This window comes from Tupaia chinensis, unplaced genomic scaffold, assembly GCF_000334495.1.
Source record: "Tupaia chinensis unplaced genomic scaffold, TupChi_1.0 Scaffold000213_1, whole genome shotgun sequence".
Lineage (NCBI taxonomy): Eukaryota > Metazoa > Chordata > Mammalia > Scandentia > Tupaiidae > Tupaia > Tupaia belangeri.
Window position 1 is genome coordinate 831,470 of NW_006159688.1, and position 27,795 is coordinate 859,264.

General features: G+C 41.0%; 1 protein-coding gene across 2 annotated transcripts in view; it reads right to left on the bottom strand.

Annotated features, from left to right (window-relative positions):
• Nucleotides 1–14,820: 14,820 nt before the first annotated feature.
• The window catches only part of PATL1 (PAT1 homolog 1, processing body mRNA decay factor), a 50,877-nt gene continuing 37,902 nt past the window's right edge, over nucleotides 14,821–27,795 (bottom strand). For both annotated transcript variants that reach the window (XM_027771430.1, XM_006147400.3), the window contains 4 exons: nucleotides 20,676–20,831; nucleotides 17,012–17,103; nucleotides 16,750–16,899; nucleotides 14,821–16,441 (listed from right to left, as the gene is read on the bottom strand). In XM_027771430.1, the coding sequence (XP_027627231.1) occupies nucleotides 16,420–16,441; nucleotides 16,750–16,899; nucleotides 17,012–17,103; nucleotides 20,676–20,831 (420 nt within the window). In that variant the 3' untranslated portion in view covers nucleotides 14,821–16,419. The remainder of the gene's footprint in view (nucleotides 16,442–16,749; nucleotides 16,900–17,011; nucleotides 17,104–20,675; nucleotides 20,832–27,795) is intronic.

The window sequence follows — 27,795 nt, forward strand, 5'->3', positions numbered from 1 at the left end:
CCTATACCTTAAGGCATGTATCACTAGCCTGCCTCTAACTCTGTTACTGCCTGGAACTAACCCAACATTTTGCCACCCTCTTCGGACTACACAGACCCTAACTGTTTCACACCAGAAACACACATGCACTATACTTTGTTCTTAACTCATGTATGAGTTAAGAATTCCCTATACTTTGTAATAATTAGGACTATCCCATGGTGTGGTGGTTAAAGTGGCTGAATCCCAAATGGTTTTGTATGGTTTGAGTAGAAGATTCAGAGGCTTGAGAAAACCCATTGGATTCATGTGAGTGCATGCCCGAGGACCTAAAAGGAGAGAGAGAGATGGAGGAGAAGAGTTGCGACATTCCCTGTGGAGGTGGGTGCTTTCTCGTGGGCAAACACATCCTCTAGCAAGCACATGTGGGCAAATACATCCCCTAGCAAGCACACAAACCCTCTGGCAAAGTTAGAAAAAAATTAAAAGATAAAATTTGCTAATTTTTTTTTAAGAAAGATTTTTGCTATAGGGTACGTGCACTTGCTGCACAGAGAGACAGAGACAGAAAGCGAGAAATCACCCTCCACGGGGGATGGCCATGCTGCAATCCCTTCTCTTCTATTCTCCTCTTGGGATTTTGGGCATGCATTTCACATGTACCTGGTGTGACTTTTAAGCTGCCAGGTCCAGGACTCGAACCACAGTGGGCTACATGGGAGTCCAGCAACATAACCATTATACTATCTGCTGGTCCCAAAATTTAATAACTTTTAAAAATTCAAAAAAATTTTTCAGTAGCAATTAATTCTAATACCAAATGACTGAAAAAAGTCCCTTATAATAATTAGGGCTAGGTTTATTTGCAAGTAACAGAGGCCCAATTTACATTGATTTAAACACATTAAGAGTTTATCCTCCTCATAAAGAAATCCAAGGGTAGGCAGCTCAGGGTTGGTACAGAAGCTCACTGAAGTCTTCACAATATGGACCCCTTCCTCCCCCATTGTGTATGAGATTAACTTTCATCACAAGGTGACTGTCAGAGCTCCAGTTATTATTATTTTTTTATTTAACTTTATTTATTTTAATTTGACCAGAGAGAGAGAAAGAAAATGAGAAAACAAGCCTCCAGATCCAGGACTTGAACCGTGGTAGGCCATATAGGAATCTGGTTCCCTTATCCACCATGCCACCTGCCACCTTCCAGCCCCGGTCCTTCCCTTTTTATTTATTTATTTATGTATTTTGAGAGGTTTTTGCTATAGGGCACGTGCACTCGCCAGATAGACAGAGAGAGACAGAGAGACAGAAAGCGAGAAATCACCCCCCAGGGGGGATGGCCACACTGCAATCCCTTCTCCTCTATTCTCCTCTTGGGATCTTGGGCACACACGCACACGCACACGTCCCCGGTGTGGGTTTTAAGCCACCGGGACCAGGACGTGAACTGCTGTTGACTACATGGGAGTCCAGTGACATAGCCATTACGCTAACTGCTGGTCTCCAGTCCTTCCCTTTTAAGTAGAAGTTTTAGAGGTCCTTACCAATGTGTCTGTCAACTTCTTTGTTAGCTGTAGAAGTGACAGAAAATGATTATAATTTTTATTCATTTTTTTTCTTTTTCTGCCTTTCTCTTATTGCAGTCTTAGATGAACCATGTTCTCTCCCTCTTTCTTCTTTTCTCCTTTGCTTCAAACACAAACCCCAACAGGGTCTTCCTGCCATGCTCCACACCTGTGTCAGATGGCCTGGATCACAGCGTGTGTGTGAGCACCTGACATGATCAGGAGGTCTCAGGACAAGGACACAGGACTCTCCCCATGTGGGTCCATGCAAGTCCACTGTGCCATGACCTGGGCCCCTGTATCATGAATTTTAAAAAGTTACTTTTTAAATGATGAATTGACACCTATATGTATTAGTTTCTAGGGCTGTTATAAGAAGTTAACACAGACTGAGTGGCTTAAACAGAAGAAATTTATTTTGTCACAATTATGGAGGGTAAAAATATAAGATCAAGGCGTGGTAGGATCCATTTCTTCTGCAGTCTCTCTCCTTGCCTTTTCGATGGCCATTTCCCTTGTATCTTCACAAGGTCTTCCTGTGTCTGTGTCTTAACCTCCTCTTTTTATAAGGACACTAGTCTTATTGGATTAGGGCCTACCCCGATGACCTCATTTTACTTAATTACTTACTTAAAGACCCTATCTTCAAATACCTTCTGAAGTCCTAGGGGTTAAGACTTCAATTTATGAGTTTTGGGGGGAACAATTCAGCCCATCACATACATAGAATGTTGTAAATAACAATGTACATAGGATGCATATCATATATGTATACTTAATAATATATATAATCATATGATATATGAAAGTTATGGAAGCACAGCATAAAAGTAATACTGGTCAGTCCAAAATTCCAAATGGAAAATAAAAGGGAAGGGATTGTGGCATGGCCAACCCCACTGAGGGATGTTTTTCACTTTGTCTCTGTCTCTCTCTGGCAAGCATATGCACCCTATAGCAAAAAAAAAAAAAAAAAATCACAAACAAACAAAAAAACCCCAGTAATCCTGATCAGCCCACCACTCAATATAAAAAATACAATATGATCAGTTTCCTGTGTCCTTACCCCAATCCCACTCCCCTAAAAACTTCTAAAGGCAACTGCTATCCTAAATCTATTTTTTACTTTAATTTTATGCATTGTCATTATTTTATTTTATTATTATTTTTTAAGTTGACCAGAGAGAGAGAGACAGAGAAAGGAAAGTGAGAAAGTAAGCTGCCAGATCTGGGACTCGAATTGTAGTTGGCCACGTGGGAGTCCATCTGCCTTAACCACTGCACCACCTGCTGGTTCCCCTAAATCTATTTTTTAAAAAATTATTCCCTCAGTCATTTTGCCAATCATTCATTCATTCATTTAGATAGATTTTTGATATAGGGCATATGCACTCACCAGAGAACAGAGAGACACAAACAGAAAGCAAGAAATCACACCCCCCCCCCAGGGGGATAGCAATGCTGCCATCCCTTCTCCTTCATTCTCCTCTCGGGATTTGGGGTAGGTATGCACACACATACGTCTGTGTGAGTTTTAAGCCACAGGGTCTGGGACTCAAACCACTCCGTCATGGTCAACCACGCGGGAGTCCAACAACATAACCATTATGCCATCTGCTGGTCCCAGCCTTATTTTTATCTTTTTTTTTTTTTCCTTTTTATTTATTTTGCTATAGGATGCATAAGGTCACAAGAGAGGCAGAGAGAGGTGAGAAATTGCCCCCTGGGTGGATAGCCATGCCACAGTCCCCTCTCCTCCGCTTTCTTTTCAGGATTTTGGGCATGCATGCCTATGCACCTGGCATGGTTCTCAAGCTGCCAAGTACAGGACTCAAACTATGAGCTGGCCAAATGGGATCTCCTGCCTTAACCCTCATGCCACCTGCTGGCCCTTATTTTTAGTTTATTTGTTTCTTCCACGAAACACAAAGACAGAGAGATAGCACCCAACATTTTCTTGACCTCACAATCCACCCTTTGACCTTAGCCAGCCAGGAACTTGGGTATATACATGACTGGAGTACTCAGCAAGGTCTCTGAACAAGAATTCAGAACCTTCCCCTGTGGGTCAGCCTTACTGCTGCTCCACTTTGCGTTTTAAAGGCCTCTTCTCCTCTTCCTGTAGACCAGGTATAATACTGTGAGGCTCTCTAATAAAAAACTCATTGTGATGAAAATAAATCCCTTCAAGGCTGTGTGTGGTCAGCTTCTGTTAACCCTATCCCCTTCACTCCAGCAATACTCGCTTTCTGTGCTCCTTTGAACTCTTTAAACTCATTCTCATCTTCAGGAGCTTGGCCATCTTCATTTTGATTGGGATGCTTGCTCTTCCCAGATTCTTGCATGGCTCTACTCTTCTCATTATTCTTGTGTCTGTTCACATGTCACCTCTCATCATGGCCTTCCCTTTAAACTGTCTAAACAAATCCCCTCTCACTCTTGATTCTATTACCCTCTTTTTTTTCCCTAAGCACTTATCACTGTAAGTATCCCCCTCAGAATGTAAGCTGCACCAGGACAGGGGAATAACCTGTCTTTGTCATCGCTGTATCTGGACCAATGTGGGACACAGTCAGTGCTTGTCTGACTCAGACTATTCCATCGTTCCTCACCTAAGCGCTATTGCGATAAACCGAGAGATGATGTATTTTGAAGAGATCCTTGTATATCCAGATGAACTGATTACATCACAGTCTATTCTTTGAATAACACCCTTTAAACTCCTTTTATAAAAGATTTAACTTCTATTTATCGTTATTATTAGTTTACTACAAAGCAAACACGCTCACCAGAGACAGACAAATAAAAGTGAAAAAGCAAGCCACCAGGTCCAGGACTCGAACTGTGATCAACCATATGGGAGGACGGTGCCTTATTCATCACGTCACCTGCTGGCCCCTAAACTCTGTTTCTTAATGGCATAACTCTTTCATGACCAGGTATTAGTTGTATGCCTTCTAGGTGATGACTTTGTGGTAGGCCAAAAGGCAATAAAGATGTCGGACACAGATACCTGTGATTCTGATCTTTATATATTGGAATTGGTCCTATTAATTACAACCTAACCTGGATTGCCCGTCCCCCCTTTTTTTTTTTTTAACATAACTGAGAGGCAGTTGCTTACTTTGTCTACTGAAAAGGAAGGCATGAAAATCAAAACAGAGGGGTCAACAGTTAGTGTAATGGCTATGTCACTGGACTCCCATGTAGTCGACCGCGGTTTGCGTCCTGGACCCGGTGGCTTAGAACTCACACCGGGCATGTGTGCGTGCGTGCCCAAGATCCCAAGAGGAGAATGGAGGAGAAGGGATTGCGGCGTGGCCATACTCCCTGGGGGGTGATTTCTCGCTTTCTGTCTCTAATGTCTCTCTCTGTCTGGCGAGCGCATGCACCCTATAGCAAAAACCTCTCAAAAAAAAAAAAAATCTAAACAGAAGAGTTTGCAGATGTGACCTTAAAGGCTTGCAGCCTTTTAGCTGTTCTTACGTGAAACACAGACCCAGGAACAGGTGTCTTCTTGCAGCCAGGACACTGTGTAGCTTAAAATTAAAGGTTTAAATCCCAACTTTGGGGCCAGCAGGTAGTGTGGTGGTTAAGGGCGCTGGACTCCCACAAGGCCAACCACAGTTTCAAGTCCCAGACCTGGCAGCTTGTTTTCTTATTTTCCCTTTCTCTCTCTCTCTCTCTCTGTCTCTTTCTGGTCAAATGGAAAACTAATAATCGATGAATAAATAAATAATACTTAAAAAAATCTGTGTTAATTATTAAAAAAAAAAAAAAAAAATCCCAGCTTTAACCTTACCAGGTGGATGGTCTCCCTGATCTAGTTCTGTCACTATACAATTACAGTTGCTCATCCTATTTGAAAGTGTTATAGAGTCACATTAGAAAATGAAAGTGTCCTTTGTATATTATAAAATAGCCATAGAAATGTAAGGTGAGGGTCAACCCATGGCGTGGTGGTTAAGGTGGCTGGAACTTAGGTGGGACCTGTGGCTTGAAAAACACTCCAGGTGTGTGTGTGTTCATGCCTAAAAATCCTGAGAAGAAAATGAAGAGATTGGAGCATGGCAACCCTCCCCCCACACACACTCCCAGGGTGATGCTTTCTCACTTTCTCTCTCTCTGTCTCTCTCTAGGTAGTACATGTGCCTTATGGCAAGTTTTTCAAAAAATGTCAGGTGACGTTACGGGTTTACCTTTTTTCACTGTTGTATATCCAATGGTGACTCACAAAAAGCATTTGATGAGGGTCAGCAGGTAGTATAGTGGTTAAGGCGCTGGACTCCCACGTGGTCAACCATAGTTCAAGTCCCACACCCGGTGGCTTGAAACTTACACTGGGTGCATATGCATGCATGCCCAGAATCCTAAGAGGAAAATGGAGGAAAAGGGATGGTGGTGTGGCCATGCCCTCAGGGAGTGGTTTCTCATTTTCTTTTCTCTCTGTCTCTTTCTGTGTCTCCAGTGAGCTTGTGTGCCCTATAGCAAAAATCTCTCGCTCAAAAAAACAACAAAAAAACAAAAAAACAAAAACAAAACTATTTAATGATGGAATCCTATTAGCAGGGGAGCAGTTAAATAATTCACGGCATAATTACACACAGTGGAACACTATACAATGATAAAAAAAGAAAAGAGGGTGGCTTCCTGACATGGACAAATGTTCTGATGTCTTAAGGGAAAAAAATTTTAAATATCTTTATGCATCTATGCATACAGGAATAATTTTCAGGACAATAAAGTAAACTATTAGTAGTGATTTCTCTAGGGGATGGAATTTGAGATTTTTTTTTGTTTTTAATATGCAGATTTTTCTCATTTTTTTCTTTAAAGAGGTTTTGGCACTTGGTTGGGTATGGGGAGAAACAGTGAGAGGGAAAGTGAGAAATCACCCCCTGAGGGGGATGGTCACACTGCAATCCCTTCTTCTCCATTCTCCTCCTGGGATCTTGGGCACGCACGCACACGGATCCAGCACTGAGTTTCAAGCCACAGGTCCATTGAACTAGTGTCAACCATATGGGAATCCAGTGATATAACTGCCATGCTATGCTGGCCTCTTCTTTCTCATTCTTTAGGCTGGTATAATTGGGACAATTTAGAAGATTTTATTTATTTTAGTTTGGCTCTAGGGGTGTGTGTGTGTGTGCTCACCAGAGATAGAAAGTGAGAAATCACCCCCAAGGGGATGATCATCTATAATCCTTTCTCCTCTATTCTCCCCTTGGGAGTTTGGGTACAGATGAACAAACGCCTGGTGTTTTCTTTTTAAGAGAGTTTTGTTGTAGGGCATGTGCACTCATGGGGGGAGGGGACAGGGATAGAAAGCGAGAAATCACCCCCCAGGGGGCATAGCCACTCCACAGTCTCTTCTCCAATCTCCTCTTGGGATTTTGGGCATGCGCGCACATATGCCTGGTGTAACTGTGGTCAATCATATGGCAGTCCAGCGACATAAGCATTATGCCACCATCTGTTGGTCCTGCGCCTGGTGTGTTTTTCAAGCCACGAGATCTAAGACTCAGCCATGTGGGATCCAGCAGTCTGAACCACTATGCTACCAGCTGGCCCAGTTTAAGAGATTTTATACTCACCTAGTGAAGTACACACATCACTGACTGCCTAGTTCTCTTCTAGGTATTTCCCAGATCTCAAGTCTGAATTTGGTTAATGGTACTTGGAGAATAAGCCTGGCTAAATAGAGAGCTTAGAAAGTCAGGATGGATAACAGATAACAAGCTCTTCACAACAGTTTTCTGCACATCTGAAAAAAATGAAAAGAAGCCAGAGGCTGTCACGTGACCTACAATCTATTTCTAACTATGCCTCTAATACAACAAAGGTGGTCAGAAAATACCATACTACTGGGTAATTTTAAGATGCTGAATTCTCAGATTAAAGACATTTTCTAATAATTCACATACTTTCCTCAGATAAGGGACTGATAACCAGAGTCTATAGGGAACTCAGGCAGCTTACCTGCAAAAAAAAAAAAAAAAAAAAAAAAAAAAAAAATCCAACAACAAAAAAACAAAAAAACAAAAACAAAACTATTTAATGATGGAATCCTATTAGCAGGGGAGCAGTTAAATAATTCACGGCATAATTACACACAGTGGAACACTATACAATGATAAAAAAAGAAAAGAGGGTGGCTTCCTGACATGGACAAATGTTCTGATGTCTTAAGGGAAAAAAATTTTAAATATCTTTATGCATCTATGCATACAGGAATAATTTTCAGGACAATAAAGTAAACTATTAGTAGTGATTTCTCTAGGGGATGGAATTTGAGATTTTTTTTTGTTTTTAATATGCAGATTTTTCTCATTTTTTTCTTTAAAGAGGTTTTGGCACTTGGTTGGGTATGGGGAGAAACAGTGAGAGGGAAAGTGAGAAATCACCCCCTGAGGGGGATGGTCACACTGCAATCCCTTCTTCTCCATTCTCCTCCTGGGATCTTGGGCACGCACGCACACGGATCCAGCACTGAGTTTCAAGCCACAGGTCCATTGAACTAGTGTCAACCATATGGGAATCCAGTGATATAACTGCCATGCTATGCTGGCCTCTTCTTTCTCATTCTTTAGGCTGGTATAATTGGGACAATTTAGAAGATTTTATTTATTTTAGTTTGGCTCTAGGGGTGTGTGTGTGTGTGCTCACCAGAGATAGAAAGTGAGAAATCACCCCCAAGGGGATGATCATCTATAATCCTTTCTCCTCTATTCTCCCCTTGGGAGTTTGGGTACAGATGAACAAACGCCTGGTGTTTTCTTTTTAAGAGAGTTTTGTTGTAGGGCATGTGCACTCATGGGGGGAGGGGACAGGGATAGAAAGCGAGAAATCACCCCCCAGGGGGCATAGCCACTCCACAGTCTCTTCTCCAATCTCCTCTTGGGATTTTGGGCATGCGCGCACATATGCCTGGTGTAACTGTGGTCAATCATATGGCAGTCCAGCGACATAAGCATTATGCCACCATCTGTTGGTCCTGCGCCTGGTGTGTTTTTCAAGCCACGAGATCTAAGACTCAGCCATGTGGGATCCAGCAGTCTGAACCACTATGCTACCAGCTGGCCCAGTTTAAGAGATTTTATACTCACCTAGTGAAGTACACACATCACTGACTGCCTAGTTCTCTTCTAGGTATTTCCCAGATCTCAAGTCTGAATTTGGTTAATGGTACTTGGAGAATAAGCCTGGCTAAATAGAGAGCTTAGAAAGTCAGGATGGATAACAGATAACAAGCTCTTCACAACAGTTTTCTGCACATCTGAAAAAAATGAAAAGAAGCCAGAGGCTGTCACGTGACCTACAATCTATTTCTAACTATGCCTCTAATACAACAAAGGTGGTCAGAAAATACCATACTACTGGGTAATTTTAAGATGCTGAATTCTCAGATTAAAGACATTTTCTAATAATTCACATACTTTCCTCAGATAAGGGACTGATAACCAGAGTCTATAGGGAACTCAGGCAGCTTACCTGCAAAAAAAAAAAAAAAAAAAAAAAAAAAACAATCCAATTAAGAAATGGGCAAATGAACTGAATAGACAATTCACCAAGGAAGACATGTAAATGGCCAAAAAGGTTATGAAAACATGCTCAGCATCTCTTTCTTTAAAAAAAGAATTTATTAACTTTATTTATTATTATTATTTTATTTTAATTTGACCAGAGAGAGACACAGAGAGAGAAGGAAAGTGAGAAAGCAAGCTGCCAGGTCTGGGACTTGAACCACGGTCAGCCCTGTGGAAGTCCAGTGCCCCTGACCACCATACCACTTTCCAGCCCCAATGCTCAGCATCTCTTATCATAGGGGAAATGTAAATCAAAACCACAGGGAGATAGCACTTAACCCCGGTCAGAATAGCTAAGATTAAAAAAAATAAATGAAAATGTTGACAAGGCTGTTGTGAAAAGGGAATACTCCTACACTGTTGGTGGGAATGTAAATTATTGTAGTATAGCCACTATGAACAATATGAAGGTTCCTCAAAAACCTATAAATAGAGCTACTGTATGACCCAAGAATTCCACTCCTGGGTAACCACCAAAAGGATAGGAAGACAATCAGTCAGAAAAATGCGTGCACATCCATTTTTGTTGAAACATTATTCATAATTGCTAAGACACAGAATCAACCCAAAAGTCCAAGATCAGATGAATGTGTTGAAAAAAATATGGCACATATACACTGGAATTTGTAAAAAACAAGAGCTCAACATTTGATACAAAGTGGACGAATATGGAAGATTTAACGTTAAGCAATGCAAGTCAGACTATGAGAGAGGCACTGTATGCCCCTGCTTAATATATTTCAAATGTCTGTGCTCTACAGCCGAAACAGAAAGACTGGAAGGTATAAAAGTGGGAGGGGGGACAATAGCAGACAATAGAAGCAGTATAGAAGGGGGTGGTAATAGGGGGTGAGAGGAAAGGAATCAGGGGGAAAATATTTATGGAGAATTATTAATTTATTATTATTTTTTAATTTGCTATGGTGCATGTGCACTCAACCAGAGAGACAAAGAGAAAGTGAGAAAGCAAGCCACTAGGCCCAGGACTTGAATTGTGGCCAGCCATGTCGAAGTACAGAGTTGCCTTAACCACACGCCATCATTTTTCCTACCTGGCAAAAATGCATCATGACTTTTTCCTGGCTGGTCTGGAAAAAACCTCATTTAACAGACACAAAAAATGAAACGGTATTTGTTGATGAAATGTACACAGTAATGTCTTAGACTGGACTAATATACACTGTATTCATGCTGGGAAAAAAACATTTTGTATGCTGTAAAGATGTGCAGTGATTAAATGCAAATTAAAAAAAAAATAACTATTCTACCAAAAAAAGAAAACCCTCACACACTGTAGTTAAGCTTAGTTGAGACAAAAGTTAGTACACCTTCAGTCTTCCCACTCCTTCTCAATGGACTTTATTTCCCTCCTTCCCCCTGAAATGTACATGGCTATCAAATTCAGAAAGTCATGTTTTGGTCTTTCTTCTGTTTAACAGGGCAATTTCAGTGATTCAATAAGGCACAGCTGGGAAAAAATGCGATTTAGCGTAAATGTGGAAGCTTACTGGGAGATATATTATAACTTGGATTTACTAAAGTGGTTCTTTGGTGCTTCAACTGACAGACCATCTTAAATGTTCATAATGGAAAAACTGAGCACATCTCAGGATAACTGCCTTGTTTTCAGATGATTTTTTTCCAGACTTGTACAGCTACATTGTCAAGTGCATTGGTTCTAAAGACACATGTAAGCTTGTTGGAACTTACTTCCTCACTATAAAAGACAGCTACTATTTTTAGCAATTTTTAGAGACTAAGCTTTTATGGTTATAATAAAATACATGCTCATTGATGACAAACTTGGAAAATATGGAAAAGCAGAAACAAGTCACCTATATACAAACTCCTCACAAACCCCTCCTCTTAAAGGAATCTCCATTGCATTCTTTTATCCCCTATTTTTCACCACATGGATTTTCATGTACATATACAGAAATCATTTTATTTAAAATTATATTCCTAGTATTTCCCCAAGTAACAAAATTGTTCAAAATAGTTTTTCTTTAAAAATATTGTTTTTTGGGGATCAGCAGGTGGCGTAATGGCTACGTCACTGGACTCACATGTAGTTGACCACGGTTCGAGTCCTGGACCCAGTGGCTTAAACTCACACCAGGCGCATGTGCATGCATGTCAAGATCCCGAGAGAAGAGGAGAAGGGATTGCGACATGGCCATCCCCGCTGTGGGGTGATTTCTCACTTTCTGTCTCCCTGTCTTTCTGGCAAGTGCATTCTCCCTATAGCAAAAACTTCTAAAAAAAAAAAAAAAAAAGTCTTTTGAGCCAGCCACAGTGGTGCAGTAGTGATTAGGTGCTCTGTAATGTTAGGACCATGTGAGAGAGTGCCAGGTTCATGTCCTGAGGTCTCCTGGTTCATGCTGGGCATGTGTGGGCACCCCCGTGACTCTGCTACCTGCTGAAGTTGGGGGTGGGGGGGGATCACAGTGTCGTGGCCCCTGTTGTGGGTGACTGGCTCTCTTTCAAATGTGCAGAAATAAACTTTAAAAAATTAATTTTTCTTGGGGTCAGTAGGCGGTGTAGTGTTTAAGGTGCTGGACTCCCAGATAGTGACCACGGTTCAAGTCCTAGACCTGGTGACTTGCTTTCTCACTTTCCCTCTCTCTCTGTCTCTCTGGTCAAATTAAATAAAAATAATAAATAAAAATTAAATGAAAATAATTCTTTTAAAGATTAATTCTTAAGAAAAGCAGTATGTTGTAGAAAATCTGGAAATTAACTAAAAAGCAAAATGAAAAGGAAGTTCCTCATAATTCCACCTCCTTTTTAAAAATAGATACCAGTAACCTTTAAAAGCATATCCTTTCCAACTTTTTGGAGCGATAGAAATATTCATGTCTTGATTACATGACTACATATCTTTGTAAAAATGTATTGAGCTGTACACTTTTAAGGGGTGAACTTATTGTGTGTAAATTATACCTTAATAAAGATGATTTTAAAACACACACACACAAAAAATACATATTCTTCCAATATTCTTTTTCATCATTTATGCATCTTTCTTTTAAAAAATGGACATGAAATGCATGTTATATCCCCTTTTCCCCATTCATCATAAACATATCCCACAATTACTCTGCCTTTCTATTGGGTTGTCGAAAAAATCATGACACATTTTTTGCATAGAAACGGAATAAATACACCTGAAATAAGCCAGACTATGAAAAAGTTACATCCCAATATTTTCCAGTGACCCAATAATTGTCCATGCCCATGAATTAGTATTTATCAATCACTATTGTGTTGAACATTTAGGTTATTTCTAGTTTTTATGTTATAATAAAGCCCTAAGTATCATTGTTTTGTATTGCCTTAGGAGATTCCTAAAGCCAAATTGGTCAAAACTATGAATACTTTTGAAGCTCTTTAAATTGCCAAATAACCACTAAGCTACCAGCTGGCTCCTAACAATGACTTTCAAAGCAGCTAGAATAGTATCTGATACACACTATATAATTTAAATATCAGTTGGTACTGTTATTGTAAACTATTGACATAAAGAAGTACTTCAAACTTAAGCCTTTTTTTTTTTTTTTTTTGAGAGGTTTTTGCTATAGGGCGCGTGCGCTCGCCAGACAGACAGACAGAGACAGAGACAGACAGTGAGAAATCACCCCCTCCCAGGGGGGATGGTCACGCCGCAATCCCTTCTCCTCCATTCTCCTCTCGGGATCTTGGGCACGCACGCACATGTGCCCGGCATGAGTTTTAAGCCACCGGGTCCGAGACACGAACCACCGTCAACTACGTCGGAGTCCAGCGACGTAGCCATTACGCTAACTGCTGGTTCCCAAACTTAAGCCTTTTTCTCACAAAAAAACTAACACGTTTTCTGGACTAAGGTCAGTTTTTCGAATTACGGTGAACTGTATAGTCTGTAGAGCAGCAGAAAACACTCACATCTCTGTTCCTGCCTTGGCTTTACCACTAACCAGCTGTGGGACTTCGGCAAGTCCCTGGTCCCTCAGAGCTCAGCATCCTTCTATTTTAAATGTGGGGGGCTGGATTACAGGGTTTCCAAGGTCTTCCTCACCTCTGACATTCTGAATCTAGCCTTCTGGGACTATCTGCAGGCCAATCCACTGTACCAAGGTTAACTGTAGGTCTGTAAAGATGTAAGGTCTATTTAATGAGACCTTGTGCTTCTTCTGTGTGAAGAGGTGAAAATAAATCTTTTGCCAGAGGATGAATATCCTGCTTGAGTCCCCCGCTCTGCTGCCCACTATGTGTCATCTCAGGCAAGCTATTTAACCTCAAGAAGACTGTCCTCGCTTGGGGAAAAAATTAGCTTTATATAAGTAGGTGCCAATAATGTCAACCTATCTTCTTCCCTTGCATCACTGAACTTTTTTCTCTCTCTCCACTTGTTTGCTCAGCCTTTTATCTTGCACATTTGAGAGTAACCATGCGATTCTGAAGTCTAAAATAATTAATATAATCTTACCATAAAGTACAAACCTATTCCCATCTCCTTTGAGGAAATGAATTTTGAAATATAATATAGTTAGAACTAAGGAAATACTAACCAAGAAGGCAGCTTAATGCCAAATTGGGCTCCAGGATTCTCTTAAAAGTCAGGGGAAAGATTTATAAGGGTCTAAATATAGGCAGGATGGAGAACTGTATACAGGGCATCAACTAAAATTTATAATTCTCTTTGTGTAATAGTTAAAATGGGAGATGGGGGAGCCAGCAGGTGGCATGGACTGACCATGGTTCAAGTCCCAGACCTGGCAGTTTGCTTTCTCACGTGTTCTCTCTCTCTGGTCAAATTAAAATAAGTAAACAAATAAAGTTAAATAAAGTAATTCTTTAAAAAAAAAAAAAAAAAAGGGAGGTGGGGAGACTGAAAGTATCCTAGGTTCTTCTTCCTTTTTTCTTTCTTTAAAGAATTCTTAAAGGCGGGACCAGCAGTTAGCATAGTGGCTATGTCACTGGACTCCCACGCAGTTGACCGCGGTTCGAGTCCTGGACCTGGTGGCTTAAACTCACACCGGGTACATGTGCGTGCATGCCCAAGATCCCGAGAGGAGAATGGAGGAGAAGGGATTGCGGCGTGGCCATCCCCCCTGGTGGGTGATTTCCTGCTTTCTGTCTCTGTCTGTCTGGCGAGCGCACACGCCCTATATAGCAAAATCCTCTCCAAAAAATAAAACTCTTAAAGGAAAGTTACCATATAAAGACAAGATATTTATCTGGCTCCTTTACAACAAAATAAAAGGGTTAAAAAATTAGGTAATAATATCCTTATTAATTCTTAACATCAAGAGAGTTCTCAGTCTATCTAAATATACTGGAAACACATTAAAAATGTTTGGAAATGGGACTAGCAGCTGGTGTAATGGCTGGGTCACTGGACTCCTATGTAGTCAACTGTGGTTCGAGTCCTGGACCTGGTGGCTTAAACTCACACTGGGTGCATGTGCATGTGTGCCTAAGATCCCGAGAGGAGAATGGAGAAGGGGTTGCAGAGTGGCCATGCCCCCTGGGGGGTGATTTCTCACTTTCTGTCTCTCTGTCTTTCTGGCAAGCACATCTGCCCAATAGCGAAAACCTCTCCCCCCACCCCCCCAAAAAAAAAAGTTTGGAAATAACAAGTAAAAACAGGCACACATTTTCTTCAAGTATATAATTTGTTTTATTTACAATACCCTATAAAAATGTAAATTTAGAAACTTTTATTTTCATTAATTAGAACCGAACAAAAAAGATAAAGCACAGTAAGGAAGAAATAATATCAAGTGTTCACTTGATCGGTTGTGAAGGAAAGGCAGGACAGCTGCAGAGTGGAGATAGTAAGTGATGGTGGAGGGAAGCTAGGCCATGGTCACTGGGACAGCTGGTAGAGCCTGGGGCTACCAAATGGGAAGATACGGAGATGGAGAACACGGACAGCTGGTTATAACGGAGGATTTTACTGTTGTACAATACATGTATGTGCAAAATGTTCATTCTCTTTAAATATCATAATCTGTCTCCCCATTTTTCCCCAACTACATTCGAAAAGGTGAGAACAGCAGAAAGTAGATCAGGACGGTAACATAAAATTAATTCAGATTTAACTTCCTTCACGACTGGAATCACTAGGGATCAAAGCCCCTGATCTCGGTAGATAGCTGAATGGGAAAAGGGTAAGTGAGAAAGATAACAGTATGCTGTCCCTGCTGGAATTCAAATCCAGGCCCCTGGCTGCCTGGGAATGGGGCCTGTGTGAGATGAAGTAGCAGGGACTGTGGTATGGAGGTGACTAAAGAGCAGAGCAGGCCAAACACTTAGCTTCCATGGCTACACCAAATAAATTCAGGGAGAGAGAAGTAAAAGCATGGCTTACTGAAGTAGTTTCAGGAAGACAGGGCGAGTGTGCTAAAAGCTACACTGCAGAAGCAGGCTGTAAGTGAGGATCATCCTGGGTGGTCCTGAATGCACTTGAAGACAGGCTCAAGTACGCTATAGCTGTAGCAGGAAAAAGGCATAACCGTGTGCTGTTTCCATTAAAGTGAACAGAAACAAAGGAAATACAGGTGGGGAGAAGAAAAAGGAACTTCTCGGCCTAGAGCTGGGCATCAGCCAATTAAAGAGTTCCGATTTCATTAGATGCGCTGCATACCCTGTATTTATATTAAAACAAATAGGGCCCACCGAATTAATTATAAGATGGAATAGAAACAGACTAAAATACATCAGCTGGTTTGTGTTTAGAGGAGGCATGTGTCAACTAATGATTTTTTAATGTAAAACTTGCCTATTAAGGACCCTCTGGAGATCACATAAATGTATGTATATAAGTGTGGGTGTGTATAAACATCTCTATATCTTGACTTCTACTTAATTTGCTCTCCTACAGTCATATTAATACGGGGCAATGAAAAATTTCAATAGGATAAGGGAAGGAATCCTTTGGTAGGCTACAATCTACTCTGACCTGGAGTGGTGGTGGTGGAACAAAGGGCAAGATTATATTTGTGTCCCTAGGGCAAAGAAAATGCAAAATTGCGAAGAATTGAGTAAAAGTAGGACATGCAGAATTGTAACATAGAAGGTAAAGAAGAAACCAGCAGAAGTGTCACCCAGCCAAATTTCACAGAGCAGTAGGGAAATACCTGGCATTTAGAGACAACTCCTGTGAACAGGAATTGATCACACAAGGCTTTGCTTTGGGGAATAAGCTACCTTCCCTCCCTCATTAAAAACACTCCATTGGTGATGGCAGCAGTGCAGGTGGCAGCCAACAGGAGGTACAGGACACATTTGGAGATCTTTTATCGTATCCCCTGAACTAGCCTAAGGGTACAAAGAGAAAGAGAGAAAGGAAACTTGTTTGTATAAATGAGGTAAAACAGAAGGCAAGCTTTTGTATTAAAGTTACATCCTTGTAATAATTCTTATCACAAAACACCCAAGATGTTTTCCCACCCTTAGCATTAAGTCAGCTTCTATGACAGCACTGTCACACCCAGTACAGTAGATACACACATATTTAATGAAAGTCTTTCATCTCTTCTACATCCAATTTTATCCTTTTCATCCTAATCATAATGTCTAAAGTGCCAACTGGAGTGAAATGTGGAGCTCTCCTGTTTCACACTTACTGCAGTTTTGTCTCCAGCAAGTTCAGTTTCTGCCGGTCGACATAGCGGGAAAAGAGGGACACTAGGTTGGTGGGTATAGAGACTGGCTTGGCCAGGGCTGCTTGCGGAATCCGTAGAAGTTCTCGGGTTGCCATGAACATCACCTCTGTCCTGATAGGAAAAATCCATGATAACAGTATGAAAAAAAAAAAACCGAAACAAACAAAAAATGAAAGATAAAAAATTACCTAAAAGAACTTAAAGAAATCCAGTCCATACTGACCACTGGTTATTTTGTGTTGATTCTGGAGCAGGGTCTGAGCTCTGTAAGTCTTCTCCGCGGCTCAGGAGGAGGAGGAGCAGTGACAGGCCGAACTACAAGAGACAGGGAATCACGCTTTGCACTACAACCACACCCGCTACCACTGTTCTGGGGTCCTGAGTATTAGATGGGAACTAGCACTAAATCCAAACAGGGCTGCACTTTCTGTGAAGCCAGTAATCGACCAGACAAGCGTGAGCCAAGAGACTGTCTCTGCTTGCCAGGTGTTACTTCTGGCACAGCAATACCAAGTGCAACCACTGAAAATAAAGACATGGTGCCCCCTGGTCCTCTTTTTCCTGTCCTGAGGTGAAAAGATGATTTCTCTTCACAAAGGATGATGTGGATTTTGGCTTTTCTCATGTTTACAAGAACCAAAATGAATTAAAAAGGAAAGTCAAATTTAGACAAACTTCAAAAAATTAAAGTTCATGGAAAAAATAAGAAAAGAACATTAAACAGAGTTAGATATTTTGATTTTTTAAATTTTTTTTAAAGTTTTGCTACAGGGCATGTGCCCTCACTGGAGAAAGAGAGGGAGGGAGGGAAAATGAGATGTCACCTCTTCCCAGGGGGGTTGGCCATGCCACAATTCCTTCTCCTTTTGGGATATGGGGCACGCACATGCATGCACATGCACCTAGCATTTTTTTTTTAAAAGAGGTTATTGTCTTAGGGTGTGCTCACCAGAGTCAGAGATAAACAGACGCAGTGAGAGAGAAAGTGAAAAATTACCTCCCCAGGGGGGATGGCCACACCTCAATTCCTTCTCTACTCTCCTAGGATCCTGGGCATGCACGCACATGCACCTGGTGTGATTTTCAAGTCACGAGGTTCAGGACTCTCTCACCATGGTTGGTCATGTGGGAGTCCAGCAATGTAACCACTACGCCATCTGCTGGCCCTCACATAGCCTATTTTTCAAGCCTTTGGATCCAGGCCTTGAACCGCACAGTTAGCCAGGTGGGATCCAGCCACTTTATCCTCCCCACAACCTGACTGGTCCAAATATTTTGAATTTTCAAAAAAGTGTTAAGGGAGCCAGTAGGTGGCATAGTGGTTAAAGGTGCTAGATTCCCACATGGCTGATCACAATTCATGTCACAGACCTGGCAGCTTGCTTTCTTCTTTTCCCTTTCTCTCTCTCTCTCTGGTCAGATTAAACAATAATAACAAATGGAATTAAATAAATAAATAAATCTTTTTTTTTTTTTTTTTTAAAAAAAAAAATGTTGAGAACTACAAAAGGTCACCACCCACCACCACCACTTAAAAAAAAAAAAAAAAAAACAACCACAAGAGGGGGACCAGCAGACGGCGTAATGGCTATGTCACTGGACTCCCATGTAGTTGACCGTGGTTTGAGCCTTTGACCTGGTGGCTTGAAACTCATGCTGGGTGTGTGTGCACGTGTTTCCAAAATCCTGAGAGGAGATTGGAGGAGAGGAGATTGTGGCATGGCCATCCCCCACAGGGGGTGATGTCTCGTTTTTTTGTCTCTCTGTCTCTCGTAAGCACATGTGCCCTAAAATTAATAATAATATTCTGTAGGAAAATGTATAGAGGAATAACTCAAATTATGAGAGTATGAAGAGAAACTTTTTTTTTTTTGAGAGAGGTTTTCGCTATAGGGCGTGTGCGCTCGCCAGACAGACAGAGAGAGACAGAGAGACAGAAAGGAGGAACCTCCCCCCCGGGGGGATGGTCATGCCACAATCCCTTCTCCATTCTCCTCTGGGGATCTTGGGCACGCATGCACACGCGCCCGGTGTGAGTTTTAAGCCACCGGGTCCAGGATGCGAACCGCGGTCAACTACGTGAGCGTCCAGTGACATAGCCATTACACTAACTGCTGGTTCCTGAGAAAATTTTCTTAAAAAACGGTAATTGGAAACATAAAAGTTTAGAGAGGATATCAACAATCAAAAATATAAAGAGAGAAAATATACGTAGATGTATTCACCATATCCAGTATTATTAAAATTCAGCAACATGCTTTAGAGACTGATGTATATAAAAGTGTATTTTATTTAATGGACAGTAAAAGCAGGAAGCATAGTCTAGAGAGATATGGAGTGAAACTGTGCATAAGAATAAGCAGCACTGGGTAAACATGAATTATATCTATATAATGGATCATAAAGGTAAGCTGGTAATATTTTGAGATTTCATCTCAAGTTTCCAAGTTCAACTCACAGAGGTTACCTTGCCTTTCCACATAATTTCTCTTCATGTTATTGCCAAAAAAAAAAAAAAAAAACAGCACTAGGCTATACAATCCTCTCTGACCTTATGACTTTCTACTGCTTTCACCAAAATTAAAACTAAGAGGCTAAACAACAGAAGGCACATCACCGATCACCCTAAGACGCCATCTTATTTCCCATGAGGCACAGCCACCTTTTCATTCTGATGGACTGTTCTTCAGAGTCACACTTTGGTGGGTTTTCAGGTGCAAGAGAGTCTTGAGACTGCTTTTTCACCTCCACTGAGCACATACACCTACTAAGTACCTGACATTATACTGAGCTGTCTACCGAGGCAACTCTGTGACTCTATGACATCACCTCCATGTTATAGATCTGGAGACTGGCTCAGCAAAGTGAAAAAATAATCTGCCCAGGATCACAAAACTGGAAAGTAGCAGGCAAGGACTGGACTGAAACCCCTTCTGTCTAATCTGGCACTGTGGTTCCTGAATGAAAACGGTGGCCAGTGGTGTCTGGACCTACACCATCACTTTGGCTGTCACAGTAATGTCTGCTATCAGAAGACTGAGGAATGGAAAGACTAGTAGAAGCTCCACAGACATTTGGAATATCACTAGCCTATAATAAATGGGTTAATTTATGTAACAAAATCACCTTGGTTTGGTGTTAATTGTATCAGACATTCTTATTTACACTGTAAATATTGCTTTTTCAAGAGACTTGGAAATTTAAAAGTTCTTCAATTAATAGTTTGAAAAAAAACAACAACAAAAAAACAACTCATGTTCTTTCCTCCACATTAGCTTCCCTTTGTAGTCTCTGGATCTTTAATTTGATGTGAATGAATATGAAATGAAGGATTCCATTATTTATAGTCTTATGACACATGGCTACTTGCCTACCTAATATGCCTGTATCCTCATTACCAGAATTCTGATTTTATTTGTGGTGACAACAGAGAGAACTAGAGGTTATTTTCAAGGTTTCCCTGCAGTTAGGTGTGATAACATCCAGGCCATAGATAAAGGAAGTTGTTGACTGTAACTCCTAGAAAATGTCTCAACAAGGACAGCCACTCAGCACCTTTCTGTCCTTTCCACCCACCTCTTTCTGATGTAAAGCAAAGTCTTAAGTTCCACAACCATCCCTGACATGAGAGAGCACGAACATGGAAATTACTGCTAAGGATGGCAGAAAAGAAAAATTGAAGGACCTTCCATCTCAAATGCACTGGGAAACTACTAAAATCTTATCCTATTGAAACCACTATTATTACCAGTTCTGTTACCAGCAGCTTAACATGATTCCCAGTTCAAAGAAGCCTTTTCTAGAAGTTGCCATAGCCACAGCGGACATTATTTTTAACTAAAATGTAGACGCTTCACAAAGTCTAGGACACAAAAGGGCAAGACCACCTTGTTCTGTAGCACAGCAGTGAGGTGAGGATTGGAGGGTGCTGGTGCAGTTGCACTTTGAGGTAGGTTCATTAGCTGTTGCAGAAGGCTGGTGACAGTCACTGATGGAAGATGATACAGGAGGAGAGAGAAGGGACTCAATAAGCATGGCAGCACCTACAAAAGATAAATCAAAGCATTACATCCCGGCAACTGTTACTCCAGTTACCCTCCATCATTGGGCGGGGTGGAAGGACGCTCAGCTGTATACACAATTACTTAAGGCAAGATTAAGAAGAAAGAGTGACAAGTCTAGTAGATGTCCAGAGTCCTTTTATTTGAGAGATTTTTGTTATAGGACACACGTGCTTGTCAGAGAGACAGAGACAGAAAGCAAGAAATCACCCCCAGTTGTGTATACTGCAATCTCTTCTCTCCTATTCTCTTTTTGAGATTTTGGGCATGCATGCATGCGGGCCCAACGTGAGTTTCAAGTCACCAGGTTCTAAACTCGAACCACAGTCACCACGTGGGAGTCCAGTGCCTTAACCATTATGCCACCTGCTGGCACCTAGTGTCCTTTTCTTTTTAAATTTGTATTCAAAATAGTATGCGTGTGGTGAGGATTGGAAGAAAAAGAGAGTGCAAGAGGAAGGGAGGGACATCCTCGAGAGGGTCTCATCATGCCACGATCTCCTTCCTGTAACCCTTCATCTTGGCACCCAGCCTGTCTCAGGTCAAGAAGGACAGAGATCCAAACTGCAATCAGCCATGAGTATCTTCTGGCACTGCAGTCCAGCACAGCACTGACTACACTAGAGGCTGGGCCACGACTAGAGTTCTAACATGGTATCCCCTGATAACTTTCTCATCTCAGTTTGCACTGGAAACACCATGGCTAGTATGAGCCTAGAGGGTAAAACAACTTCTCAAATACATACCAAGACTAATGCTAACACATAAATATTTAACACATTCTGCAAATATTTACATGTCCACAATGTGCCAAGCACCATGGGCTAAAACAAATGAAAAGCAGGACACAGACCCTGAAGGACCTAAAAGTAAAGTGGGGAAGACACAGATAATTGGCAATTTCAACACACCGTGAGAAGCACTCTTAAGACAGGTTAAGTTTAGAGTGCTACAGAATTACTATGAAATATTTTCAGACTTATCTTGCTTTATCTTTATAAAAGCTCAGTGAGGAATTGGAAAAATAATTAACCAGTTTTTTACAGATTAGAGAAGCAAAATGATCAGAAACTCAGTGTTCAGTTATATAGCTAGCAGCAAAGAATCAGAGCTCAAGGCTGATGGGTTCCTTTCTTTCTACAATGCAGCTTAGATTGGAAAGTAAAGTACAGAGCTACTCCTCTAACTAGGCTGTACAACATCAAAGGACATCAAGAATGCCTCCAGGGACTCAATGCCCACAGTATAAAAACCGATCTTTTTAATTTTAAATGGCATCCAAAAATGCCACTGTGGTCTACTCTCAATAAACAAAGCTTCTATTATGGACATTTTAAAAGATACACAAAAGTACAAAGAACAGTTGAAAATAGTTTATGTACCCACCACCCCCCACCAACAACCATTACCAACACTTTGTTAATCTTATTAAACATGTGTTCTTCTGTATCATACCAGTTCATTCAAAATACTTCAGTTTGTATCTCTAACAAAATTGTCCCCACAATCTCACCCAACATAAAAAAATTATACACACACACACATATATATATAGATAGGCATAAAGATATATATATATATATATGTGTGTGTATATATATATATATAAATACATATAAAACATAGTAAAAAAATTTTTTTAATTTAAATGGATTTTTGCTATAGGGTGCATGTGCTCACCGGGGAGAAAGAGAGACAGAAAATGAGAAATCACCCCCTAAGGGGATGGCCATGTTGTAACCTCTTCTCCTCCATTCTCCTTGTGGGATTTTGGGCATGTATGCACATGCGCTTGGCATTGAGTTTAAAGCTGCCAGGTCTGGTACTCAAATGTGGGAGTCCAACAATATAACCATTACACCATCTGCTGGTTCCTAATATAATTTTTTTTAAAAAAAAATTTATTTATTTAATTCCATTAGTTATTTTTAAAAATTTGATTAGAGAGAAAGAAGGGAAAGTGAGAAAGCAAACCTCCATGTCCGATCCATGGTCGGCCATGTGGGAATCCAGCACCCTTATCCAACGCACCACCCCCTGGCCCTTCCTAATCTCATTCTTAATATCTATTCCAAATTCAAATATCTCCAATTGTCTCAAAAATATTTTACCATTTGATTTGTTCTAATTATGATGAGCCCCTTGAAAATCTGTACTAGGTGACTTGCCACGCCTATCTCCTTTTCGCATGTCGCTTATTATTTGAAGAACCTGGCTCATTTGTCCCATAGTTGTGATTGGGCTAACTGTATTGCTGTGGTGTCACCAGGTTCTGCTAGCCTCTGCTATTCCTATAGATTGACAGTCAAAATAACTGGTTTGACTAGATTCAGGATTAACAGAGGGGAGTGGGAATTGGGGAATAACCACAAAATTACATGGATAGAGCTGGGTGTTCTATATTATGTCAAGAATTACATCATGGGACCAATAGATGGTGAAACTGTTATGTCACTGGACCACTACATGGCCTACTGCAGTTTGAATCCTGGACCTGGGGGCTTGAAACTCATGCAGGGCACACGTGCCTGCATCCCAAGATCCCGAGAGGAGAATGGAGGTGAAGGGATCATGGATGGCATAGCTATCCACCTAGGGAGGTGATTTCTCGCTTTTTGTCTCTCTCTCTCCAGCAACTGCACATGCCCTATAGCAACAATTTCTTCAAAAACAAACAAAAAAAATCACATTGTGCTTAGTTGTGCCATTCTTAGTGGTGTTGAGTACGTTAGTGGATGCACTCAATATTAGTAGGTATTGTCAGCATGCTCCAACCATTGTAGAGTTCCCAAGTTTATCTCTTAACCATTTACACTGGTTTAAAAGAATAGCATAAGCTTCTGCCCATCTACTTTAAAAAAAAATTATTGAATTTACTACTATTATCATTATTTTTAAATTTATTATAGAGCATATGTACTTACCAGAGAAAGGCACAGTGAGAGAGAGAAAGAGAGAAAGCAAGCCACCAGGTCTAGGACTGGAAATGCAGTAGGCCTTGTTGGAGTTCAGTGCCTTAACCACCACACCACCTGTCGGCCTCTGCCCATCCACTTTTTAGCTAATGTACTTACCAGCCAGTGATGACTGCTGTCCAGACTGATTGCTTTTCCATTAAGGCTCACGAAATTACTATTTTGTAATCTTAGCATTTCTTTGTTAACATTTTTTAATGAAGAATTCTGTATTATACTATACTCTATGGTCATAATGGGAATGCACGGGGAACCAGCAGTTAGCGTGATGGCTATGTCGCTGGACTCCCACATAGTCGACCGCGGTTCATGTCCCGGACCTGGTGGCTTAAAACTCACGCCGGGCGCGAGTGCGTGCGTGCCCAAGATCCTGAGGAGGAGAATGGAGGAGAAGGGATTGCAGAGTGACCATCCCCCCTGGGGGGTGATTTCTCGCTTTCTGTCTCTATGTCTCTGTCTGTCTGGCGAGTGCACATGCCCTATAGTGAAAATCTCTCCCCCCACCCCCCCAAAAAAAGGAATGCACGATAAACACGTGATTCTTTTCCTTTCCTTTTTTTTTTTTTAAAGAGAGATTTTTGGTATAGGGCATATGCATTTGTCAGAGAGACAGAAAGCGAGAATCACCCCCCAGGGTCATGGCCATGCCACAATCCCTTCTCCTCTATTCTACTCTTGGGATTTTGGGCACACATGCACACACGTCCAGTGTGAGTTTTAAACCACCAGGTCTAGGACTCGAACCATGGTCAACTACGTAGGAGTCCAGCGACTTAACAATTCTGTCATCTGTTGGTCCCTATTTTTCTTTATTTATCAATTTTCAGAATAACGAGTTGCTGACCTAGCAATTTCCAAGATGGTCAATATATTTTTCATATCATTACAAATTCATCAAATTCAATATATTTTATGTATTTCAATCTACTGCTGTAATTTTTCTTCCTGATGCAAATTATCCCACTTTTAACCAACAGAAGTCCTTTCACGATGGCATCCTCATTAGATTTGTTTGTGCACCTTTTTAGACAGGACCCTAGTAATATATGAGCATTTCTGCTTTCTGGCACAATATTCCAAGGTTATCTTTGACATCTCATCCCTCAGACCTGGAGCCAGCTATTTCTCCAAGGAGTATTTAGAGATATGGTCTACTGCTCTTCAATGCATGTAGGTAAAAAGTCTTTATATTTAAGCAGTGAAGTTTTCCTCACTAGCAGGTATGTTCCACAAAAACAAGCTTTTTTTTTTTTATTCTAAGCTCCTTCTACCTAGAATTTGATGGTGTATTTCTAAAATGTAAACTAGTGCCTGGTACATAGAAGTATCCAATAAATATTTGCTGAATGAAAAAAGCTCTTCCAAACTTGCTTCCACTGCAAAGTTTCTGTGAGCATATAATTAGTGAGTGCTCCCTTACTGCCTACAATTTATATGCTCTAAGATAGCTGTAATTTTCAGTTGGCCCTTTTTTTTTTTTTTTTTTAAAAAAAGATAGATTTTTGCTCTCGGGCCCATGTGTTCACCAGACAGAGAGAAAGACAGACAGAAAGAGAGAAATCACCCTCCAGGGAGGATGGCCATGCTGCAATCCCTTCTCCTAAATTCTCTTCTAAGGATTTTGGGTATGCATGCACATGTGCCTGGGATTATTATTAAAAAAATGATGATGATGATAAATAAAAATAAATAACTATACATATATAAAAAAGATTCCAAGAATGAAAACTGGTCAGAGGGAAGTTTCAGGATTTGAGTTTTATTCTAGAAAGTAAAAGACTAGATGGAGGGACCAGCAGATGGCTCATGGTTATATCACTGGACTCCCACAGTGATCTGTGGTGGGAGTCCTGGACCCAGCGGCTTAAAACTCACGCTTGGTGAGTGTGTGTGCATGCCCAAAAGCCCAAGAGAAAAGTAGTGGAAAAGGAACTGCGTTGCAGCCATCCCTCCTGGGGGAGTGATTTCTCACCTGCTATCTCCCTCTGTGTCTGGTGAATACAGGCACCCTACAGCAAAAAAATCTCTCAAAAACAAAAAAGTACCTGTCTCATTCCACTTCATTTTTTTCAATGATAGGAGATTTAAACTTCTCAATCAGTTTTTTCTGCAGATGTTAAAATTTCAAGGGTTGGGTAAGCAGGCAGCATGGAGGTTAAAGTGCAGAATCTCACATGGCTGACTATGATTTCAGTCCTGAATTCTGCGGCTTGAAAAACATGCCAGGCATGTGTGTGTAGTGCCCAAAATCATGAGAGGGGACTGGAGAAGGGGAGTGGGGTGTGGCCATCCCTCTGAGTGGTGATTTCTCACTTTCTCTCACTTTGGTGAGCCCAGACACCCTTTAGCAAAAACTACAAAAAAAGAAAAAAAAAAATCCAGAGGGATTTTCCATTCTTTTCATGGCACACAACTTACAAGGTGTCTGGCTGGCATCATTTGTCTTCTAGGGACTAATTATTCAGGTGGTTATTACTCAATTTGTTGTCTTCTGTAACATGTTCCCTCCCATACATTTTATTACTCTGACACTTATACTCAGTAATACTACTCCTTTGTCTTACTCATCAGTTTCTTGTTTTGAACTTCCTAAGCCTATTCTAAATTTTGCTAATCTTTCAAGTGCTATGAGAGATATAAGCAGAGAAAAACTATAACCAAGAATTAACACTTAGGGGCTAGCGAGTAGCGTGGTGGTTAAGGTACTGGACTTCCGCATGGCCGACCACGGTTCGAAGGCCTGGACCAGTGGGGTAAAAATCAAGTTGGGTACGTGTGTGTGTATGCTCCAAATCCTAGGAAAATGAAGAAGAGACTGCAGTGTGGCCACTCCGCCCCCAAGAGGGTCATTTCTCAATTTCCCTCTCACTATCTCTGTCTCTCTCCAACAAGCACATACATGCCCTATGGCAAAAACCTAAAAAAGAATTAACTTATAAACTGGATAACTGTTTCGAATTCCAGCCAAGTTAAGATCATGATAAACAAATAATTTAAGCACTAGCAAGGCTAGCAAGTGGCATCTGATTAAGGTGGTTACATCTTCGGGCCAGTGAGTGGCATGGAGATCGAAGTGCCGGATTCCTATATGGTCAACTGCAGTTCAAGTCTTGGACCTGGCAGCTTGTTTTCTCTCTCTCTCTCTCTCATGCATATACCCTGTAGCAGATTGAAATAATAATAATAATAATGATAATAAAAATAAATAAAATAAAATAGTTCTTTTGTTTAAGAAAAAAAAAAAGTGACTGGATCTCATATGGCCAATTGTGCAGTGAGGCCCAGATCAGGAGGCTTGAGAAATATGCCAAGTGCATACCCAAAATCCCATGAAGAGAAGGAACTGCAGCATAGCCATTCTCCCAAGAGGGGATTTCTCACCTTCTCTCTTTGTCTCTCCAGCCCTATGGCAAAATTATTAAGAAAAAAGTGGAAGTGGATAGTGCCCAATGGCTTGTAGCAAAAAGACACAAATTGAACTTCTAGAGATGAAACCTATAAGGTATGAGGTAAAAAAAAGAAAAAAAAAAGCACTAGCCCAGGCTGGCCCTGCAGTCTAGTGAGTGAGGGAGTGAGATCCTACATGGCCTACCATGATTCAAATCATGGCCCCAGTGGCTTGAGGAACATGACGAGTATGTGTTTGCATGTGCAAAATAAAGAAATGGAGAAGGGATTTCAATGTGACCACATCCCATGAGTGGAGCAGGTGGGGTGCACACATACCCATGGCAATTAAAAAAAAAAAATTAGTCTGACTCCTGTGGGAGACACTAGTTAGGAAGCCTATAGGGTCTATAGGCTAATGTTAAGCTCCTGACAATGGTCCCATGATTGACAGTCTCGTCTAGAAAAGTAACCATGATCAAAATCTTTAAACTTCAGTAACCATTAGATTCATCTGGGGACTTTGTTACAAAGATTCTTCTTCCTGAGTCTTCAGTAAATTCTGATCCAGTAGTTTGGGGTAG